The sequence below is a fragment of the Olea europaea genome, chromosome 22 (assembly GCF_002742605.1).
Source record: "Olea europaea var. sylvestris chromosome 22, O_europaea_v1, whole genome shotgun sequence".
Taxonomy (NCBI): domain Eukaryota; kingdom Viridiplantae; phylum Streptophyta; class Magnoliopsida; order Lamiales; family Oleaceae; genus Olea; species Olea europaea.
Window position 1 is genome coordinate 2,909,132 of NC_036258.1, and position 20,378 is coordinate 2,929,509.

General features: G+C 34.4%; 2 protein-coding genes across 2 annotated transcripts; both read right to left on the minus strand.

Moving 5' to 3' along the window:
* Positions 1 to 4,619: 4,619 nt before the first annotated feature.
* Positions 4,620 to 9,002, minus strand: LOC111371365. The gene is made up of 2 exons (XM_022993305.1): positions 8,308 to 9,002; positions 4,620 to 7,447 (listed from the first exon to the last, which is right to left on the minus strand). Exon 2 carries the CDS (start codon positions 6,588 to 6,590, stop codon positions 5,970 to 5,972), a length of 621 nt encoding a protein of 206 aa, XP_022849073.1. The 5' UTR covers positions 6,591 to 7,447; positions 8,308 to 9,002; the 3' UTR covers positions 4,620 to 5,969.
* Positions 9,003 to 10,723: 1,721 nt separating this feature from the next.
* LOC111371366 lies at positions 10,724 to 16,256 on the minus strand. Its single transcript, XM_022993306.1, has 6 exons — positions 15,684 to 16,256; positions 15,491 to 15,568; positions 14,301 to 14,381; positions 12,596 to 12,750; positions 11,297 to 12,507; positions 10,724 to 11,029 (listed from the first exon to the last, which is right to left on the minus strand). Exons 1-6 carry the CDS (start codon positions 16,116 to 16,118, stop codon positions 10,920 to 10,922), a joined length of 2,070 nt encoding a protein of 689 aa, XP_022849074.1. The 5' UTR covers positions 16,119 to 16,256; the 3' UTR covers positions 10,724 to 10,919.
* Between the last annotated feature and the right edge of the window lie 4,122 nt (positions 16,257 to 20,378).

Sequence of the window (20,378 nt, forward strand, 5' to 3'; positions counted from 1 at the left end):
CCTCGATTGTGAGAGATGTGTCAAACAATGTGTCAAAAAATGTGGTCATTTAGCTTAATTCTTCAGAAAAATAAACCTTATCAAAATACTCAATTGTCAACTCCCTCTATGTTTTCCATAACTGAGCTCAAATTGGAGCAAAGGAGAGAAAAAAATTGCTGTACGTTGATAATCGGTATAAAACTTTTTCAAATCTTATGATATGACTTGTAAAAATCGTTAAGCATAGTTAAACGAAGTAGCGAAAAATGAACCATATCACCGATCCTAAACTTATTTGGAAAAAGCTTAGTTTATCCTTGGAGTTGAAATAAGCTTGTGTCAATTCCTGCATTAATCATTATTTGAAGGAAATTAAAGGATTGAGTTGAGAATAAAAGGTTCCAGAAAGAATGTCGGTATAAAACTTTTTCAAATCTTATGATATGACTTGTAAAAATCGTTAAGCATAGTTAAACGAAGTAGCGAAAAATGAACCATATCACCGATCCTAAACTTATTTGGAAAAAGCTTAGTTTATCCTTGGAGTTGAAATAAGCTTGTGTCAATTCCTGCATTAATCATTATTTGAAGGAAATTAAAGGATTGAGTTGAGAATAAAAGGTTCCAGAAAGAATTTGTCGGATTGGATGCATGAGGTTAGTGGTAAGTTTTAGTGTTAGAAAAAATTCTAAAGCATAGAGAAGCACACATTCACAAAACCAGGTTTAGAATTATATGATTTGACACTATAATGGGGTTTTTTGATTGATTAGATGATTCATATTTACTCACCTGAGGAAAGGCATCCAAAACTACTTGTTTAAATTTATAAAAAAAAGAGAAACGAATGAGAATACGACTACACACACTGCACGCTACGAGAAACTCAAATCGATCTATATTTATCAAGGTATTAAAAGTGACGAGGTGTGGCAAGTGGCAAGGTTGAGCCTCAAGTCTTACGGGTTACAAGCCTAAGCATAATAAGGCGTTTCTTTATTTTTAATATTATTTTAATTATTTAAAGATTATTGACATTAAATATTTTTATTTATTTAATTTATTTAGCTTAAAAAATATAAATAAAAGGCGTGTGCTTTAACGCTAGCTTTAGTCGCACCTTTTGCGGCCTAAATTTGCATTACTCACGCTTTCGTTGTCTAGACTCTAAACTTACATTATAGGCGATAAAAATGTCTTTTTCATGCATTTACCATATGGAAGGCCCATTATCCCAGCTAAGGCCCTGCCTTTTTTTGTCTCTTAAAAATTTGAACACCAGAAGAAAAACTTGTGCAAAAAATCGTACAAGTCCAGAGGGACGACATAGAATAATCAAGCACAAGCATTGTGGCGGCTTGTATCAAGCTCGGATAATTTTGATCAAACACCTAAGAGTAGTGCCGAGCGTACAGACCTAACACTTACAGGGATCTTACTGACCCCTCACAAGGGTAGGGTCGGATTTTATTTTATTAGGGTCGGATTTTATTTTATTTTTTCATTTTTTATGGCGTTGGGGCCAGTGTGGGGCCTACCCCATGTGAGGGGTCGGTAAGACCCCTATACAACAAAGTCCTTAACACATGGCTTTGTTCAACACCTAAAACTAGAGGGCATGATAGATTAGACCAGCACCTCAAAATCAGAACATATGGACCTGATACAACTTGACCTACACCCAAAGTAACCTTAAAAATCATACCTCCATTTAGTCATACAAACAAAGACTTGTCGCATTTCATGTTTCTTCAAGGCCAAGTGATTGATGTATATTAAGCCGCTATTTGATGAAGATTAAAATCAAAATTTTAACAGATTTTGATAAAAAATGATGAAATATATGATTGAAAAATTATGGATCCCATAAAATACATAATTAAAATTAATTGTTGACTTTAACTTTAAATTTAATCTTTACCAAACAGGGCTATACAATTGTTGTCAATTACCCAAACACCATAACGAGAAAATAAGTTAATTATATTCACATCACATTTTTGTTAATCACACCATAATTTAATTGCAATGACGATTTCTAGCTTTTGCTCATTTTTGTACTCGTGTGTCTAAATTTCGTTGTACATTAACTCCTAACATTCTATAAATAAGCACATTCTATCCCTGGAAAATGTCAAACAATTCGTCAAAGAGAGTTAAAAGACTCGTATGTCTCTCACATTTTTAAATAAACAAAAAATACAAAAATTCGATTGAATAATTTTCTTATGCTAACAGAATATGTGGACATAAACTGTTTTCAAAGACAAAATGTGATAATTAATCAATAATTAAAAGACATTAATACGACAAGAAAAATTAACATTATTCCAAAAATGAGCAACTATTGATGACATTCATTGCAATTAGCATGGCTAACAAAAAAGTGTAGGATGAATATAATAACCTTATTAACATTAATTACATAAATTAGTAACAAAGATTACCCCACCCCCACGCCCATTTTCTCTTCACTTTTCAAGAATGAAACATTTTTTGAAAGCTCGTTTTTGGCTTTAGAAGCCACTCTACTTTTTAAATTGTAAAAGCAACAATTTGTACTCCTATATTTATATAAATCATTGTCTTTCATGTTACTGAATCATGTGTTTTTATTCTATAATAATGTTAATGATCCAAGAGTAAATATTAGACTTGGAATCTGAATCTAGACTGTATTTAGCTAAAGGATATTGCCTTCAAGATGGCCCCCAACGGTGGGGAGGACGACGGCTGGCGATGGGTCATCCACTAACTTTGTTAGTTACCTTTTTAACAACACCATTATCAATAAATTACTACATTATGTTTTTCAATTTACTAAGTTTACAAGATTCATCATTAAATTTGGCATCCATTGTCTCCCCTTCCTTCACCACAAAAGAGCTTAGTAATTTCCTACACCAATAGTGTCATGTTCTCAATAAAATTAGAGCCAACTACATGAATTCTTTTTCACCTATTCTGCAAATAAAGTCGATTTAATATAAATATTTTGAAGGTTAAGTTGGACAAAATAAAAAAAAATTGGGATTTATTTTTATATAATTGGAAGTTGAGGATTTACTTGTATGTTGTAATTAGATTTAAGGGACTTTCTTTTCAAATTGAACATGTGGGACTTTAAAATTCAACCTTTGACCATTCTTTTTCTCCCAAAACCCACCCCTACACAAACAATAACGCGAGAGAAGCAGAGACCGTGAGAAAAGAAAGAAAAAGGAAAAGAAGAAAGGAAAAAGAAGAAGAAAAAAGGGAGGAAGAAAGGAGGTAAGGCTAATCTCTTCAAGTTGGAATGTAATTTATCCATTGTTCCAAGTGATAAAGGTGTGATTTATGTTAAATTTTTAGGGTTTTAACTTGTAGTAATAAAATGTCAAATTTAGGTGACATATGTACGATTTGGAGCTCAAGCTTGGGGATTAATTAAGTTTCAGTTTCAGTAAGGTAGGCAGTAAAATTTGTGGGAACCCTAGAATTCGATTTAGGATTTTTGATTAATTAATTGTGGAAATGATTATATAAATGGAATATTTCACTTGGAGTTGATTTTATGAAACAAAATGTATATTAAATGGGTGGAATTATGGTTACTAGTTTTACTAGATTGGAGAGTAAAATTAGTTTTAAACTTGAGAAGAAGGTTTTGTTGATGAATTAGTTATTAGAAATGGGATTAGAATGTGGGATTAGCTCCAATTGATCAAAAGAAAATTTGGGAAATTCATTCGAGACCAATTTTAGTTAAGTATTATAGAAGTAGATCTTAAAGTTTCTTAATTTAATAGTGATTGGTTGGTCATCTTGTTATGTATTCTAAGTGGTGACGAGGAGATTGGAAGAGCCTATCCAACATCTTAGGTTCAACTTGTGTTATGTGAGTGGATAAGCTTATTTTTTTTATAAATTAATATTTATTTAATTTATATTAACTCAGAAAATTTATTAATTCTTACAGTCGATTTGACAACACGATTTTTAGAATAAAGTTGATTTATAACCGGTTGTTTTTAAAAGTGAAATTCAATTTAGTAAATCATTTTATTAGCATGTTATATGAGTATTAAATGTTTCCGCATATTTAAAGTTATTTTCTAAAAATCACCAGAAAGTACGCATGTGATTTTACCCTCGTCTGCACTGGTGTGAATGTGTTTCCACAGTATATGATTTCATATGGTTATTTTACCCACTTTACGTTGGTGTGAATGTATTTCCACAGTGTATGATCATTCTAGTGATTTTACTCGCTCTGCACTATTGTGAATGTGTTTCCATAGTGTATGACCATTTTATAACTCTGCGCGAGAATTACAGAATTACAAAATTTCAAAATTACAGAATTACAGAATTTCAGAATTTAATAACCTTGCTATGTATATCGAGATTAATCAATACATGAGTATGGTTATTTCGGGTACATTTTTGGTGTGATGTTTCAGTATTACATAGCTTATCAGATTTTAGAAATGCAGTATACAGAATAAAGATGTTTATGATTACAGTATATTTTAGTTTTGATAGTATCATCAAATTTTAAACTACAAAATTCAGCTTATTTAGTTTAATGAATAAATATTTTAGTTTATATGTATGTGAAAATAAATTTTATACTATATGTCGATTTTCAGAAAGATTTTATGAATGGAAAAGTATACTTTTACAAATATCCACTCACTGAGTCGTAGGCTCATATTTTTGCCACCTCATTTCTTATCAGATAGAAGCTGTGTTGAGCCATATCGGAGCCTGTCGATCGACGAGTTGAACTACATCGTCTCATTGTTTGCATGTCTCATCTTGTTAATTCGTACAACACATATTTTCTGGGATTGATGTATTGTGTCAGAAAATGTATTAAATCATAGGCTAATTGCATATTTTGTGTATGTTTTGAAATGAATTTGCTTGGTGGTAAAGAAGGGTAAATTTCTTTTTCAGTACAACTACTTTGGAGAATTGGTATTTTGAGGGGCCGGTGTACCCTGTTTTAAACTATATATACATGTTTGGGATATTTGATTTTATTTTCAGGTGATTTTAGTCCATTTTTAAGAGGGAACTCTGTCGAAATTTTTATAAAATTATAACAGTCAAAGCATGTCAAGTTGCTTTGGTGATGGGTCCGGCACTCTGCTAGTATCTACCATCGGCGCACTTCACGTGTCGAATCCATTAGGGTGATTTGAGACAGGTCGTGTCAATTGGTATCGGGCATGGTTATAAAGTCAGTTTGCATGGTTTATTTGATTTTTGTTCTTATCATATCATACATATTTTGTAGTTGGAAGTCATGGCTCATGGTAATAAGACACGCAGGCTCCAAGATATGTCATCTCAACCACCAGTTGTTCCTGATAAGGATGCCAGTAGGGTCGAGGAATCAGTTCATCCGACCCATGATCAGCGGAGATATGGGGATGTAGCCCAGCCTGACTAATAGCTGATAGGATTGTCACCGCTGTTGTTTCTGCTCTACACAATACAAATAAAGATTGTAGTATAGAACAGGCTGCTAAATTAGGAGCTAAAGTATTTACAGGCACATCTGATCCAGTAGAATCAGACTCATAAATGGTGAGGATTGAAAGAGTATTTGATGTGATGGATTGTCCTGATGATCGAAAATTACGACTAGCTACTTTTTTGTTAGAAAGAAGTGTTTATGATTGGTGGAGGTCCGTACAGAGTAAATATGTTGATCCTTCTGTGATCACATGGGGCGAGTTTAAAGATGCTTTTAATGAGCATTTCTACCCTCGTTATTACAAGACTGACAAACAGAATGAATTTTTGAGACTAGTACAGACATCAACAATGGCAAAGTATCGGAAGAAATTTATAGAATTATTAAAGTATGCTGCTGTTCTTGTAGCTGATGAAGTTGATAAATGCAGATGATTTGAGTATGGCCTGAGAGAAAAAATTAGATCAATGGTGACTGCGTCTAGGTATGAAAATTTGGGTGTAAACTTGTAGAAGCAACATTAAGGGTCGAGAAAAGTTTGTCTAAACGACATAGTGGTCAACAACAAATGAGACCGGGAATTGGAAACACCTAATCTACCTCCTCTGCGATCCCTCCTCCGTGGCCTAGTCATAGATCCTCTTGCCCATGTCTGACTACTGCTTCCAATTCCCGATCTCATTTGTTGTTGACCACCATGTCGTTCAGACAAACTTTTCTCAACCCTTAATGCTGCTTCTACAAGTTTACTCAAATTTTCATACCCAGACGCAGTCACCACCGATCTAATTTCTTCTCTCAGGCCATACTCAAATTTTCTGCATTTATCAACTTCATCAGCTACAAGAGCGGCAGCATACTTTGATAATTCTAGAAATTTCTTCTGATACTCCACCACTGTTGATGTCTGTACTAGTCTCCAAAATTCATTCTGTTTGTCAGTCTTGTAAGAATGAGGGTAAAAATGCTCATTAAAATCATCTTTAAACTTGCCCCACGTGATCACAGAAGGATCAACATATTTACTCTGTACAGACCTCAACCAATCATAAGCACTTCCTTCTAACAAGAAAGTAGCTAGACGTAATTTTCGATCATCAGGACAATCCATCACATCAAATATTCTTTCAATCCTCACCATCCATGATTTTCCTTCTCCTGGATTAGTTGTGCCTATAAATACTTTAGCTCCTAATTTAGTAGCTCGCTCTATACTACAATCTTTATCTGTATTGCGTAGAGCAGAAGCAACAGTGGTGGCAATCCTATCAGCTATTAAGTCAGGCTAGGCTACATCCCCATATCTTCGTTGATCATGGGTCAGATGAACTGATTCCTCGACTCCACTAGCATCCCTATCAGGAGCAGTTGGTGGTTGAGATGACATATCTTGGAGCCTGCGTGTCTTATTACCACGAGCCATGACTCCAACTACAAAATATGTATGATATGATAAGAACAAAAATCAAATAAACCATGCAAACTGACTTTATAACCATGCTCTGATACCAATTGACATGACCCGTCCCAAATCATCCTAATGGATCCGACACTTGTCGTGCGCCGATGGTAGATATTAGGGGAGTGCCGGACCCACCACCAAGATAAACTTGACATGCTTTGACTGTTATAATTTTATAAAAATTTCGATAGAATTCCCTCTGAAAAATGGACTAAAACCACCTGAAAATAAGATCAAATATCCCAAACATGTACATATAGTTTAAAACAGGTACACCGGCCCCTCAAAATACCAATTCTTCAAAGTAGTTGTACTGAAAAAGAAATTTACCCTTCTTTATCACCAAACAACTTCATTTCAAAACATACACAAAATATGGAATGAGCATGTGACTTAATACATTTTTTGACACAAAATACATCAATTCCAGAAAATATGTGTTGTATGAATTAACAAGATGAGACATACAAACAACGACACGATGTAGTTCAACTCGCCGATCGACAGGCTCTGATATGACTCATCGCAGCTTTTATCTGATAAGAAATGAGGTGGCAAAAATATGAGCTTGCGACTCAGTGAGTGGATATTTGTAAAAGTATATTTTTCCATTCATAAAATCTTTCTAAAACCGACATATAGCATAAAATATCTTTTCACAGACATATAAACTAAAATATTTATTCTTTAAACTGAATAAGCTGAATTCTGTAGTTTAAAATCTGATAATACTATCAAAACTAAAATATACTGTAATCATAAACATCTTTATTCTATATACTGCATTTCTAAAATCTGATAAGCTATGTAATACTGAAACATATAATACTGAAACCATACTATGTAATACTGAAACATCACACCAAAAATGTACCCAGAATAACCATACTCGTGTATTGATTGATCTCGATATACATAGCAAGGTTATTAAATTCTGAAATTCTGTAATCCTGTAATTCTGTAATTCTCGTGCAGAGCTATAAAATGGTCATACAATATGGAAACACATTCACAATAGTGCAGAGCGGGTAAAATCACTATAATGATCATACGCCGTGGAAATACATTCACACCAGCCTAGAGTGGGTAAAATAACCATATGAAGTCATACACTGTGGAAACACATTCACATCAGTGCAGACGAGGGTAAAATCACCTAGGTACTTTCTGGTGGTTTTTAGAAAATAACTTTAAATATGCTGAAACGTTTAATACTCATATAACATGCTAATAAAATGATTTACTAAATTGAATTTCACTTTTAAAAACAACTGGTTATAAATCAACTTTATTCTAAAAATCGTGTTGTCAAATCGACTGTATGAATTAATAAATTTTCTGAGTTAATATAAATTAAATAAATACTAATTTTTAAAAAATAAGCTTATCCACTCACATAATACAAGCTGAACCTAAGATGGCTGATAGCCTCTTCCAATCTCCTCGTCACCATCTGGAATACATAATAAGCTGACTAATCAACTACTATTAAATTTAAAAACTTTAGGATCTACTTCTATAATACTTAACTAAAATTGGTCGATGTTCGAATGAATTTGCAAAATATTCTTTTGATCAATTGGAGCAAATCCCTTTTTCTAATCCCTTTTCTAATAACTAATTCATCAACAAAACCTTCTTCCCAAGTTTAAAACTAATTTTGCTCTCCAATCTAGTGAAACTAGTAACCATAATTCCACCCATTTAATATACATTTTGTTCCATAAAATCAACTCCCAAGTGAAATATTTCATTTATATAATCATTTCCACAATTAACTAATCAAAAATCCGAAATCGAATTCTAGGATTTCCCCAAAAATTTTATTGCCTACCTTGCTGAAATTGAAACTTAATTAATCCCCAAGCTTGAGCTCCAAATCGTACATATATCACCTAAATTTGACATTTTATCACTACAAGTTAAAACCCTAAAAATTTAATATAAATCACACCTTTATCACTTGGAACAATGGATAAATTACATCCCAACTTGAAGAGATTAGTCTTACCTTTTTTCTTCCTCCCTTTTTTCTTCTCCTCCTTTTTCTTTCTTCTCTGACGATCTCTGCTTCTCTCGCGTTACTATGTGTGTAGGGGTAGGTTTTGGGAGAAAAAGAATGGTCAAAGGTTGAATTTTAAAGTCCCACATGTTCAATTTGCAAAGAAAGTCCCTTAAATCTAATTATAACATACAAGTAAATCCTCAACTTCCAAAAATATATAAATAAATCCCAAATTTTTTTTATTTTGTCCAACTTAACCTTCAAAATCTTTATAATTTATAAGATAAACCCAAACAAAATGATTTGATCAATCAACTCCCAATAAAAATGATTTATTTCATACAAGTATTCATTTGACTTGACTTTGAAAATTTCACTATTAACTTTGACTAGATAAAAATGTGGATTGTATCATCCCAAGCCAGCAACTGAGAAAACAACAGATCTTGTCCAGGGCCACGATTTGATAACAATAAGGAGACATTTAAGTTTGATTCAACTCAAAACTAATAAGCAAATATAAGTCATCACCAATAGCCAGAACCTAATGCACCCCTACAATGTTGGAAAAGCCAATGCCTAATGACAAAAAGCAATAGACAGTAGCCACTCTATCTCCAGTCACATTATAATAAAAGTGCCCCCCGGAGCACATTCGAGTTGGTGGAACAATTGCATTGGTGGGCTCACAAAACAAGTGTGGAGGGTTCGATTCCTGGAAGGCAGCATCTTGGAAGGGAGATTTATCTCGAAGGCAAAGTACTGGAAGGCAGTGGAGAGGGCCCTCTTTCGGGAAGGAGTAAAAGCCATGCAGGAACTTGGGAGCCAATAAGGGCACAACTCGCGATTAACTTCCTCAAGCTAATGAGGGGCCGGAGGCTTGAGGTTCAGGATTTAGTCTGACGAAACTGGGACACCTGGGTATCAAAAAAAAAAAAAAAACATTATAATAAAAGTAATATAGTTTTCATCAAGAAAGTATGTTGCAGCACATGAGAAGCATTAACTTGACCGAGTCTATGACATCTAACAATGAATGAAAGGGCTATAGCATGGCCTAATCATATTTAAAATCATCATAGAATGGCAATTAGTAAATATAAAGCGAGCTTGACTGCTTTCTTCGGTTTTCCAAGAGCAGTGAAAGTGGTAAACTTTGAGTCTCTTGTCTAATTTCAACATAATTTTTTTTCTTCCTATTTCGTACCTTTCCTCCTTTCGGGTTGACTCAAGTTTCCTAGAAATTCTTTATTGGGATGAAAACAGGCATGTTAAGAGAATGAAATTGCAGCAATATACACTCACATGCTGTTACCTAATATAGATTTAGAGTCTTTGTGCTTGTGTGCGTACAATGGATAACTGCTGCCAAAAAAAAACTGATCATGCTGAAAGGATGAAAAAACCAAATATAATTTGCTGACAGAAACAGAATTTGGTCATTGCAATATGAAATGGGAAGAACTTGTTTAAAGGATTAACTCTCTCTCTCTCTCTCTCTCTCTCTCTCTCTCAATTGGTTGGGTATCTACTTCAATCAACCAATTATACTTTGTGTTGAATGTTCTGAAATAGTATTGGTATGAGAGAAATTCATGCAAAGCAAAATTAGAAACATGAATCTATATCTACGCACACGCCTATATAAACACATCTATTCATATATATACACTAATGCATGTCTGAGTGTAAAACATTCGGTAATTTAAAGAGCACGTGTGGATCAGAAGAGGGAATTTGACCAAATTTTATCATATCCTGTAAGAAACCTTAAAAATTAAGGAATTGATGCTATATCAAACCAAAAAATCACTCAATAATTAAAAATAAATAAATAAATTTGCTGAATGCAAATAGGGATATCCCAGTTCAATAAATTTTACAAGCTTCATCATAAAAATTTAAGCAAAAGAACTAGACCTACAAAACAAAGTTTGTGACATTATCATCTATGAAACAAAGGCCACCAAGCCAAAAAGAAAAAGAGGAGCCCTACATAGTTATTAGTAATTTGACTTCCGAGCCTTCCTCTTAAAGGCCTTGGGATTCAACAAAACCTTAAAAGGAAATGTGAAAGGTTTATAAGTTGCCCTTCGTTTTGCTCTCCCTCTCCCTGCATTTATTCAAAATGAAAAAATATGAATTAAAATTTTAATATAGGTCTTTATTATCATTATTTGCTTAAAAGAAACTAAAAATAATCATTTAATAGAAAAATTAGATCAGAATCAGACAGTTTTAGTAGACTCGAGTTCAAAAATGAATTCCCATATCCAAACAGTGAACAGATTTGCATAGGTTGAAGTGAAAGATAGATAACGAGAGCTCAAATAGAAATTGAAATTACATTTAAAGTTATGAAATCAGAACATAATCATACCTGCTTGAGAATTGTCCAGGAATCGATGACTTGTGACAGGATTTATCTGCTTTTTCTTGCTCATCAAATCATCCAACGTTGGATTACTAGATTCTTCAATAGCCCTTTTATCACCTAAGGAAACTGAAGTAAGTATTATTTCCTTCAATTGTTCTCTCTCCATATGGCCATTTTGTGAAGATATGCCAGCTGAAGCTAAAACAGGTCCTTTTTCAATTTCTCTCTCTAACTTGCTTTGAACAGTATTCACTTCAATGCCTTCTTGTGCACTTGAAACTACAATGCCATTTTCCATATCGGACTCCTCAATGTTGGCAGAAAAAGAAATATCATTCAACGAAGCGGGTTTGTCAGAGAAAGGAGTAATTTCACTTTTACTCCTAGAATTGAAAACTGGTGACCCATCTGGTATAACATTTGTTCTACAAATAGGCACGCAACTTTGGAATTCTGAAATGGGTAATTCTACATCAGTGTGAACAGAATTTCCATCCAACTTGCTTGAATTCCTCAGTTTCTCAATGGAAACATTATCAAGTTCCTCAAAATCAGTGAAACAATTTGAAGCACCAGTATCCGTTGGCAAATCTGACATTTCAGAATCTTCACACCCAAAATCCTGATATTTGTTCTTCACGTCATTTAATGAAATTTGACTGTCTTCAAGCAAAGGAATAAGTATGCCTTGCTCTTTGGGAAGGGGATCCAATAGAATTTTAGAATCGTCGCAGATTTGACTTTCTTCAAAGAGAGGATTAAGACTGCCTTGCTTTTGAACCACAGCATTAAGGCTGTCTTGTCCTTCAGGCAAAGGATTTAGGCCACCCTTATCTACAGGCATCTCATAATCTGCAATAGCTGCCTCAGTCTCCTCAGACTCCGGCAAATATTTACCATGATCTGGTGGCTTTGGTGCCACATTCTTCAGAGAGATTATATCTTTGATTTGCAGGCCATGCACAGGCAGACCATTCACGCCTGATGTGAAGTCAATGGTTTTCACAGTTTTGGCTACATTGCTGGAGGCGGAGAAAGATTTTTCCATGTCATCTAGTATCAAGTCGCCATCACCGCTAGAAATAGGATCCCATTTAAGCCAGTCATCAAATGGAGATTGCTCTGAATTAATTTGTCCGCTTGATAGTATTCGTTCAACCTTAATAGCCTCCTTATAAAAATGTTTTTTCCTTAAAGCATTAGCTAGGATTGATCTAGCATAAATAGGAGTAAAGAAATTGCATTCATCAAAAAACAGAACAAAATTGAAAGAATGGCTAAAGCTTTTACAAGTCTGCTTACCTACAATTTTTGGAAATGGCTGCTTTAGCACGCTCCTTGGAGAGCCCAAGTAGAGATAACAAATTTGCAACATCATATGGTCCTCTAAGTTCAGTAACAGAAGGAGCAGCACTAGAGAATATTAAATTATTTCCTCGTGTCCAATCAACTAGTAGCTGAAATTTAAGTAGTTGGTCAGTTAAGCTGTAGCAGAAGTCCACCCAAATCCCCATCTCTCCACCCAACCACACTCAAAAAGGAGAAAATGTGAAACAAAGCACCCAGAACATACTTGTAGGTATTGGAAATTCGGAAATTAAGACTGCATAATCCAATACAGATTAGCAGAAATCTACATATTTAACCATTTGATAGACATGGATTTAAAACACATCCCAATGAAATGGAACAATCAGTCAACATGTACTCAATCCCAAAGTAGCACAGTAGTACTTGATCAGTTCTGCAGCAGGAAGATGAATTGTTTCAGACTCAGTAGTTTCTTACTTGTTATTGAAGATCGTTTTATCTTAATGAGATTGGTTAATAAGGGTAGCATAAGCTATTATCTCAACTGAGCTGTGGTAAAAAGTGGAAGGGGATCTAGAACAGCTTGAAAGTAGTCCTTCATCCAAGCACCAGACAAGGATAGAACATGAGATGTGTTGATTAAAAACATTACATGAAACATAAATCATTTAATCTTTTTGAATTTCATTAATTTTGTACGGAAGATTGAATCAACCCTAGTGAAGTACTTTCGTATTGATTCACACTGGTCCCAAGTTTCAATTTAAATCTAATTAACCCCCACCAAACCTGTCCATTCCCCTATGATTTATATCATCATTGATGTATGACATTGTAACTAAAGTGAGTAATGAGCTGATTCTGTATAGTTACTTATGCTTGCAAGAACAGTTGAATAATGAATGTATAGAGTAGGGTTCTCTTGGGGCAGCAAGAAATCCTTGCTCATGCACCAATGGTTAAGTATTCATAAAATTTAAAATTTGGAAACTGAAATGGTATAAGCAATAGGATGCATCGATTCCAAGGTTTAAATATACTGCCATTGATCAAAAAAATCTACACACACATTCTAGTTGCATACCATTTTTGAGTTATTTTAATCCCGTTTGATAGATATTCAGTCCGTCAAATGGAAAGAAAACCATGATATTGGGAATAAGGCTTAGTTTGTTGTTTAGACTCGAGACATTATTTTTTTCTTCATATTAAAAACAAGGACCATATATTTTACCACTATTATGTCTATACAGATATCACAACCAAAGCTCAAATAGAAAATTTCTGAAAGCATACTGAACTAACAGATACACAGTGGGATTGAAGAGATAAAATGTTATGTTGTGACTACTAGATTCATGTCACTACTCGATCTAGCAGTATGTCAATAAAAATATACGCGATCTCAATATGTGTGACTTTTTCTCGACAAACCAGCAAATTCCAGAATTCCTAAGCAATAATTTTACATGGATCCCTTTAAGTCCAGAAACTTGGGCATACAGTAGGTTTTTTATAAACCTTGTTATAATAATTGTAATCAACCCATATTAGAGAATTTTAATACGCAATCTCCCAGTGCTAGTTTTAGGTTTTCGTGTTTAACCATTAATTAAGAACTTGTACACAAATCTTGAATATTGAAGATAAATTACAACATTAAAAAAAAAAAAAAAAGAGTAACTCTAAAGCTCACCTTGCAATTAGATATCACTTCCCTCCTTGCTTGTGCATCCACGATCAAACTAGAGTATGTAATCTCAAAGTACACTCCACGCTGCACATCAAGCAGAAAATTTTCACTATCATCCAGGAAACAAGTAACTAACCACAAACCAATAGATGGAAACAAAAACAATTAGGAAGAAGAGGATCCGCTAAGATAACAAAATCCAAAGATATTTGAACTTGCACAATGACAACACATGCAAGAACACGGGGTTTGTCATTTCTTTATCATATGGATGCATAGGCCTACATTGACATGTTGTAAGAAAATATTGACAATCCTGAAGAAAATTCATCCATCATCTCCTACAGTGTCTCAAGTGTTGATTGGAGGTGTGTCAACCAGTGGAATAAGTCTGTATTAGGAGACAATTTCACTCCGCCATAATAAACTTTGGCGAAATGTCGACCGCAATCTTCACTGATTGGAACACTTGCCTCTCTTCTCTTTTTTTGTTTTTTGAATTAGATAGAGGGGGCTCTTACTTATTCAAGGGGGGTGATAGAAAAATAGAGGGATGGCACCCGATTTGAAACAAAATGGAAGTCATGAAACTGAAAATCAATTCGCTGACCACGTCTCGCACACAAATCTATCGTTGCAGGGAACATGGTAGCCAATACAAGAATGTTGAAATGAATCTGTAGCGGAGTGCAAAGGGAAAGTAAGAAAGTATATTCTCAGATTGTTAAGGTAGGAAGCACTGAAGATAAGCTGTGGGAGAGCAAATTGTTTCATACTAGTAATGTGGTAAAACTAGAGGAAGAGATCAACCTTAAAACAAAGGAGACGATTAATGTAAAAGAATGAGTCCTTGCAGTTTACCAAGGAAAATGGCACTTTAAAGAGCACGGCGGAAGAAGATAATCAATGTGGCTGAATCCATATACAAATAAGTTGATCTACTTCACACTTACATTGTGATATAGATGTCTTAAGGCCAATAAACTTCTCTAATATGCATCAACCAGAGAAATTCACAGCTTTTGGTGATACTATAAGTTAACAGACCCCATTAAAACTACACAAAGGTAACATCGAGACCCTAGAAACTATGTTAACATATTTCAGCCATATCTTCCTATCGAAAACCTTTTTATGATTGATTTAAAATATGGCAACACAAATAAATAAAGACAATCAAGTAAAGAACAAACCTTGATTGCAGCTTTAACCATTGGTTGCTTCAACCTAAAAGGCAACTTTTCCGAGTAATCAATGGCAATAATATCCACCTACACATCCAATATCAAATACAAACGTGTCAATAGCACACGTTAATTATACCCCGACCGATGTACACTGTACACATCAAGAGTTAAAACGAGTTCAATTTATTAAAAATCGAACCTCGGAGGTTTTACAGGCCTGATCAAAGGCGTTCTGATTTACGGGTCTAACAGCAACTATATCGTAACTTTTTAGAATCCCATTGCTAGACTTGAGAACGGGAGCAGCACTATCGACAATTAATGTAAGGCGAGTGTACTGGCGGAAGGGGGATGAAACGGTGACGTTTAGAAGCTCACGATGGAACTTGACGGCGGCGGAGAAATACGAGGAAGAAGGTGCGACTTTTAAGAGGGAGGAGAGCGGGAAGAGAGGTATTACGCAGCGGTCGGATTCCGAAATCACGCCTTTGAGGGTACGGTTGTAGGCCACTCCAGTGTAGCCGAGTTCCATGGCTTTTATGGCAAGCTTTAGCCGGCGGGATTTTAGAGAGGATTTATCGATAACGTGACGATCGGACTCACGGTAGGGGATGTTCAGGTCGAAGAACCCCATTTGGATGTGTAGACGAGGGCAGTACGGTATTGAGTGGCCGGGAATCGGGACTATAAACGGTGGTCACGGCTGAGAGGGGTGGCCGAGATTTGAAGTTTGTTTCCTGTTAAGAGGGAATTCCAGAGCTCAGGGGTTAGACTTAGGGCTCTAAAATTTGGAAATTTTGGGGGGGAAATAGCAGTGGAGGTCCCCAACTTTATACAAGAGTTGTATTTAAGTTTTTATAATTGCTTTTAATTTGTAATACTTAAAAAGTTTCTTTCTTATTCTAGTCTAATTTTTGTAATAAGAGAGTTTTCATTAATTAGAGTTATTATATATTTTTAAGTTTCTTCTTGCACTCATAGAGTTTTTGATTGAGTCGATTTCTTGATTATAAATTCAAATCAAATTGAATTAGACTATTACTTAATGACGATAGAGTATTCATTAATAAAATTGAATTTCGAATCACAAAGATCTATAATTACCATGTGATTGTACAACAACGATGAAGGCAATGTAACTATGACAAATGTGCTCGAGTTATATCAGTTGAATTTTTAATTTTTTCGTACGCTTTGATCACAAAACACCGGGGTGCAATGTATCTAGGCAAGTTGTGATGGATCGCGAGAATGTTCCGAACAAAGATAGTAATCAGGTTGTGCATAACAAGAATGCGGATAATCAATCTATGGATGCAAAACAGCTTGGAGTTGAAACGAATGGAAATGTGCAGAATACATCTTGCAAAAATGGCTAGAATGGACAAAATTGCCAGCATGTATCTGGGCGTAAGGACCAGGATGCTACTGGCCAAAATGGCTAGAACTGCTTTGGACAGAATGGCCAGCAAGCTACTGGCCAGAATGCTGGCAGTAACTCTGTATAAGGAAATAGGGACGAATTGAATAATTCCTTTGTTGAAGTGGCTAGAAAAAAGAAGGGAATGAACGAGTCTAATGGCCATGATCAGGGAGAACGACAGATAAAGGCAACTTGCAATGACAAACTTAAAGAAAAGATGGATGATCTACATATTGTAGCAATCAAGAAAGATAAGAAGAGGATAACCCCTCTCTTGATATTGAAATGATTCTGTAAGAAGGGAAATGCCCTACACTAGCATAGAAGTTCACCACTTCAAGTTCTAGTATTGTTTAGATGAAGTTGCAACAAGTTTTGAAACTTCATATTTGGATTCATTTGGAGTCTTTGCTTTGGATCTTTAGATTTTGTGTAATGTTTGACTTCTATACCCAGATAGTTGTACTCATTTTTTGTCAATACAAATTTATTCACCTGATAAAAAAATAATAATAATAATAACAATAGTACGTAGTGTTTAATATTGAATTCTTAAGATGAATGAGAACTATAATTAAATTAATATACAATTCAGATAGAGGAAATTAGACTATATACCATGAATATAAGAGTGCTTTGAAAAATCATCTCAAAAGTTATTACAAAGTATAAAATATTGCATATTTTCATTAAATTAAACTCTAACGCTCTTATTTTATACTTTCTTCTCTATTTTATCTCTATATATTCCTCTCTCTTTCATCTCTCTCTAGAATAATTGGGAAAAGTAATCTGGTATGGGATATGCATTCATACTTTTGGCTTTGAAATTCAATTTTTGTTGTCTAATTTTGTCTATTATTTCCCATTTGTGACGTTCCTGGAATCTGAATTTTTCCATTGACAATTTCGAGAGTATGCTTTGGCAAAAAAAGGAAGTAAGGCGACATGAGCATTGTGGGTTTGACGATGGAGGTGTGGAAATTGGAGGAAGCACGCAGAGAAAGAATGGCAATTTAGTGGTTAAGCGACGGAGTTTGGAGTATCGGACACATTTTGCAGGTTGATGCTGATGCCCGATGCTCAACGGCTCCCGTTAATTACTTGAAACGTGTTTGGTGGATGTTTATAAAAATGTTTATAAATTACAGGAGGAGGAAAAAATGAGTAATATTGTTTATAAAAATGTCATTTTTTTTGAATTCGTGTCCATTTTAAAAAAAAAAAAAAATTGTCATTTTTTATGAAAAATTGCAACAGCTGTCCCTAACCTTTCAATTTTTGCAAACTTTATCATAACCTTCATTTTGTGACACTCACAGTCTCAAACTTTTTAAAAATATGAACACGGAGTCCAAATGGATGGAAACCGTCCATTTAACCGTTAATTGACCACAATAGTGAAATTTGACCAAACATAATAAGGGGCAAAATTGTAACTTTGTAAATTTCACTAAAAATACAATTAATTATAATAAGGAAGGAGAAGTTAAATAAAAACAAAAAATCAAACACAAGGTTATCTTCCTCACACCACGTTACCGACCAAATCACAACCAAAACAAAATTAGGTGAGGAATCAGAATTTATAAATATACCTCATCGTTAAGTGATGTAGGACCTGGGGAGATGGAATTGGCGCTAGGTCTGGGGGCTTTAGTTGGAGGTGCGAGTGGGCTCATTAGCTCCGAAGCTAGAGCAGGTAAAGGTGAAGTGTGCTTCTTGCTTTTTTTTTCTTGCTGTGAGCCGAAGCATTAGTTGGGGTCTCAATCGAGGGAGCTGAAGTCAAAGCTGGTGGTGTTGTCACCTTGGGAGTTGAAAATGCTGGAGACTGGAGCTAGGGTGGAAGCTGTTGGTGGGGAACTTACAAGAGCCAGGGTAAAAGTTATCGATGGAGAACTTACAGGAGCTGGAGTAGAAACTGTCAGTGGAGACTCGCCTCGTGACTTGAACATTGTGTGTGAAAATCTGTTGGACCTAGATAGACGAGGTGGCTTTGATTTGGGTGGTGGTGTAGGGGTGAAGAAGAAGATGAATTTTATTTTTCATTTTATTTTTATTTTGTTTTAATTATTTATTTTAATTGTTAAATAGCAAAGTTACTCTTTTACCTTTTTAAATTAGTCAACTAACGGTTAAATGGACGGTTTCCATCCATTTGAACTCGAAGTGCATATTTTTTAAAGGTTTGGAACCGTGGTTGGCACAAAATGAAGAGTAGAGTAAAATCTGTAAAAACGTGAAAGGTTAAGGACCACTGCTACAATTTTTCCTTTTTTATTTTGTCACTTTTTTAATCAGTGTCACCTTTTCTTTTAATTTGTATCACTTTTTTGAATTTTTGTCATTTTTTTTAGTGTTTATTCCTTTTTTTAGTCAACTTCTTGATTTATCAATTTTTAGTGACAAATATTGCTTTTTAATAAAAGTAATATTGTATGTCATTTTTTTAATAAAAATATGATATTTAACTTTTAAAAGTGACATTGTGTCATTTTTCAATATTACACAGTGTTTTTTACTTCTAAAAAATGTCGCATACGAATTTTCAAATAATTGCTAATTTTAAGGGTATTTTTGTAAGTTGCTCATTCAAATTATGGTTAACGGGTGGGTATAGGGGTTGGACTAAGTTGTAGTCCGATCCAGCTCCATTCCAAATCCATCGTGAACTTCAAAATTTTTTTAGGAAAAATTCATAAGATTTTAAGTATTACACATTTCAAAATCAAGAAAACACGTTTCAAACTTCAAAAATCAGATTTTTAATAAAATTTATTTATGATTTAATTAATTAACTAATTAATTTATTAATTAAATATATTTAAGTAATAGATCTTTGCAATTTGATCACAAATTAACGATTTAGTTATTCATTTATTATTTTTGGTTCAAAAATAAGAAATTTTATGTCAAAAATTATTTTACGATCACAATGCAAAATTTTTATGTCACAGTTTGATCACCGGTTACGAATCAAAAAATTATAAGTCATGATTTATTTATTGGTGACAAATCATAAATATTATAAGTCACAACTCGGTCACAAATTAACAATTTTTTAGGTTTCACATCATTTTTTTGTGACAATTCATCTTTTTTTATTGATCATATATTGTTTATTGATCACAAATTAACCAATTTAATGATCACAATCAACCAAACAATTTGTGACCACCACCTCACTACTGCCTCCAGTAGCAGCACCATCATCATCGCCACCAGAACTACCACCACCTCCTCCCAAAAGTGATTACCAACCAGCAAAACAGTACGAACTGTATTGCTATGAATGCAAATATTGTAAACTCAAGAAAAGCCAATTGCAACCTCGATAACAAATAACTACATCCCAATTTGATGCTACAGCGAGCACCACGATCACCTCACCACCACCACCACAAAAATTAGGGATTAAATGACCATCACCTCCTCATCAACCCCATCACAACCACCACCACCTCACCATGA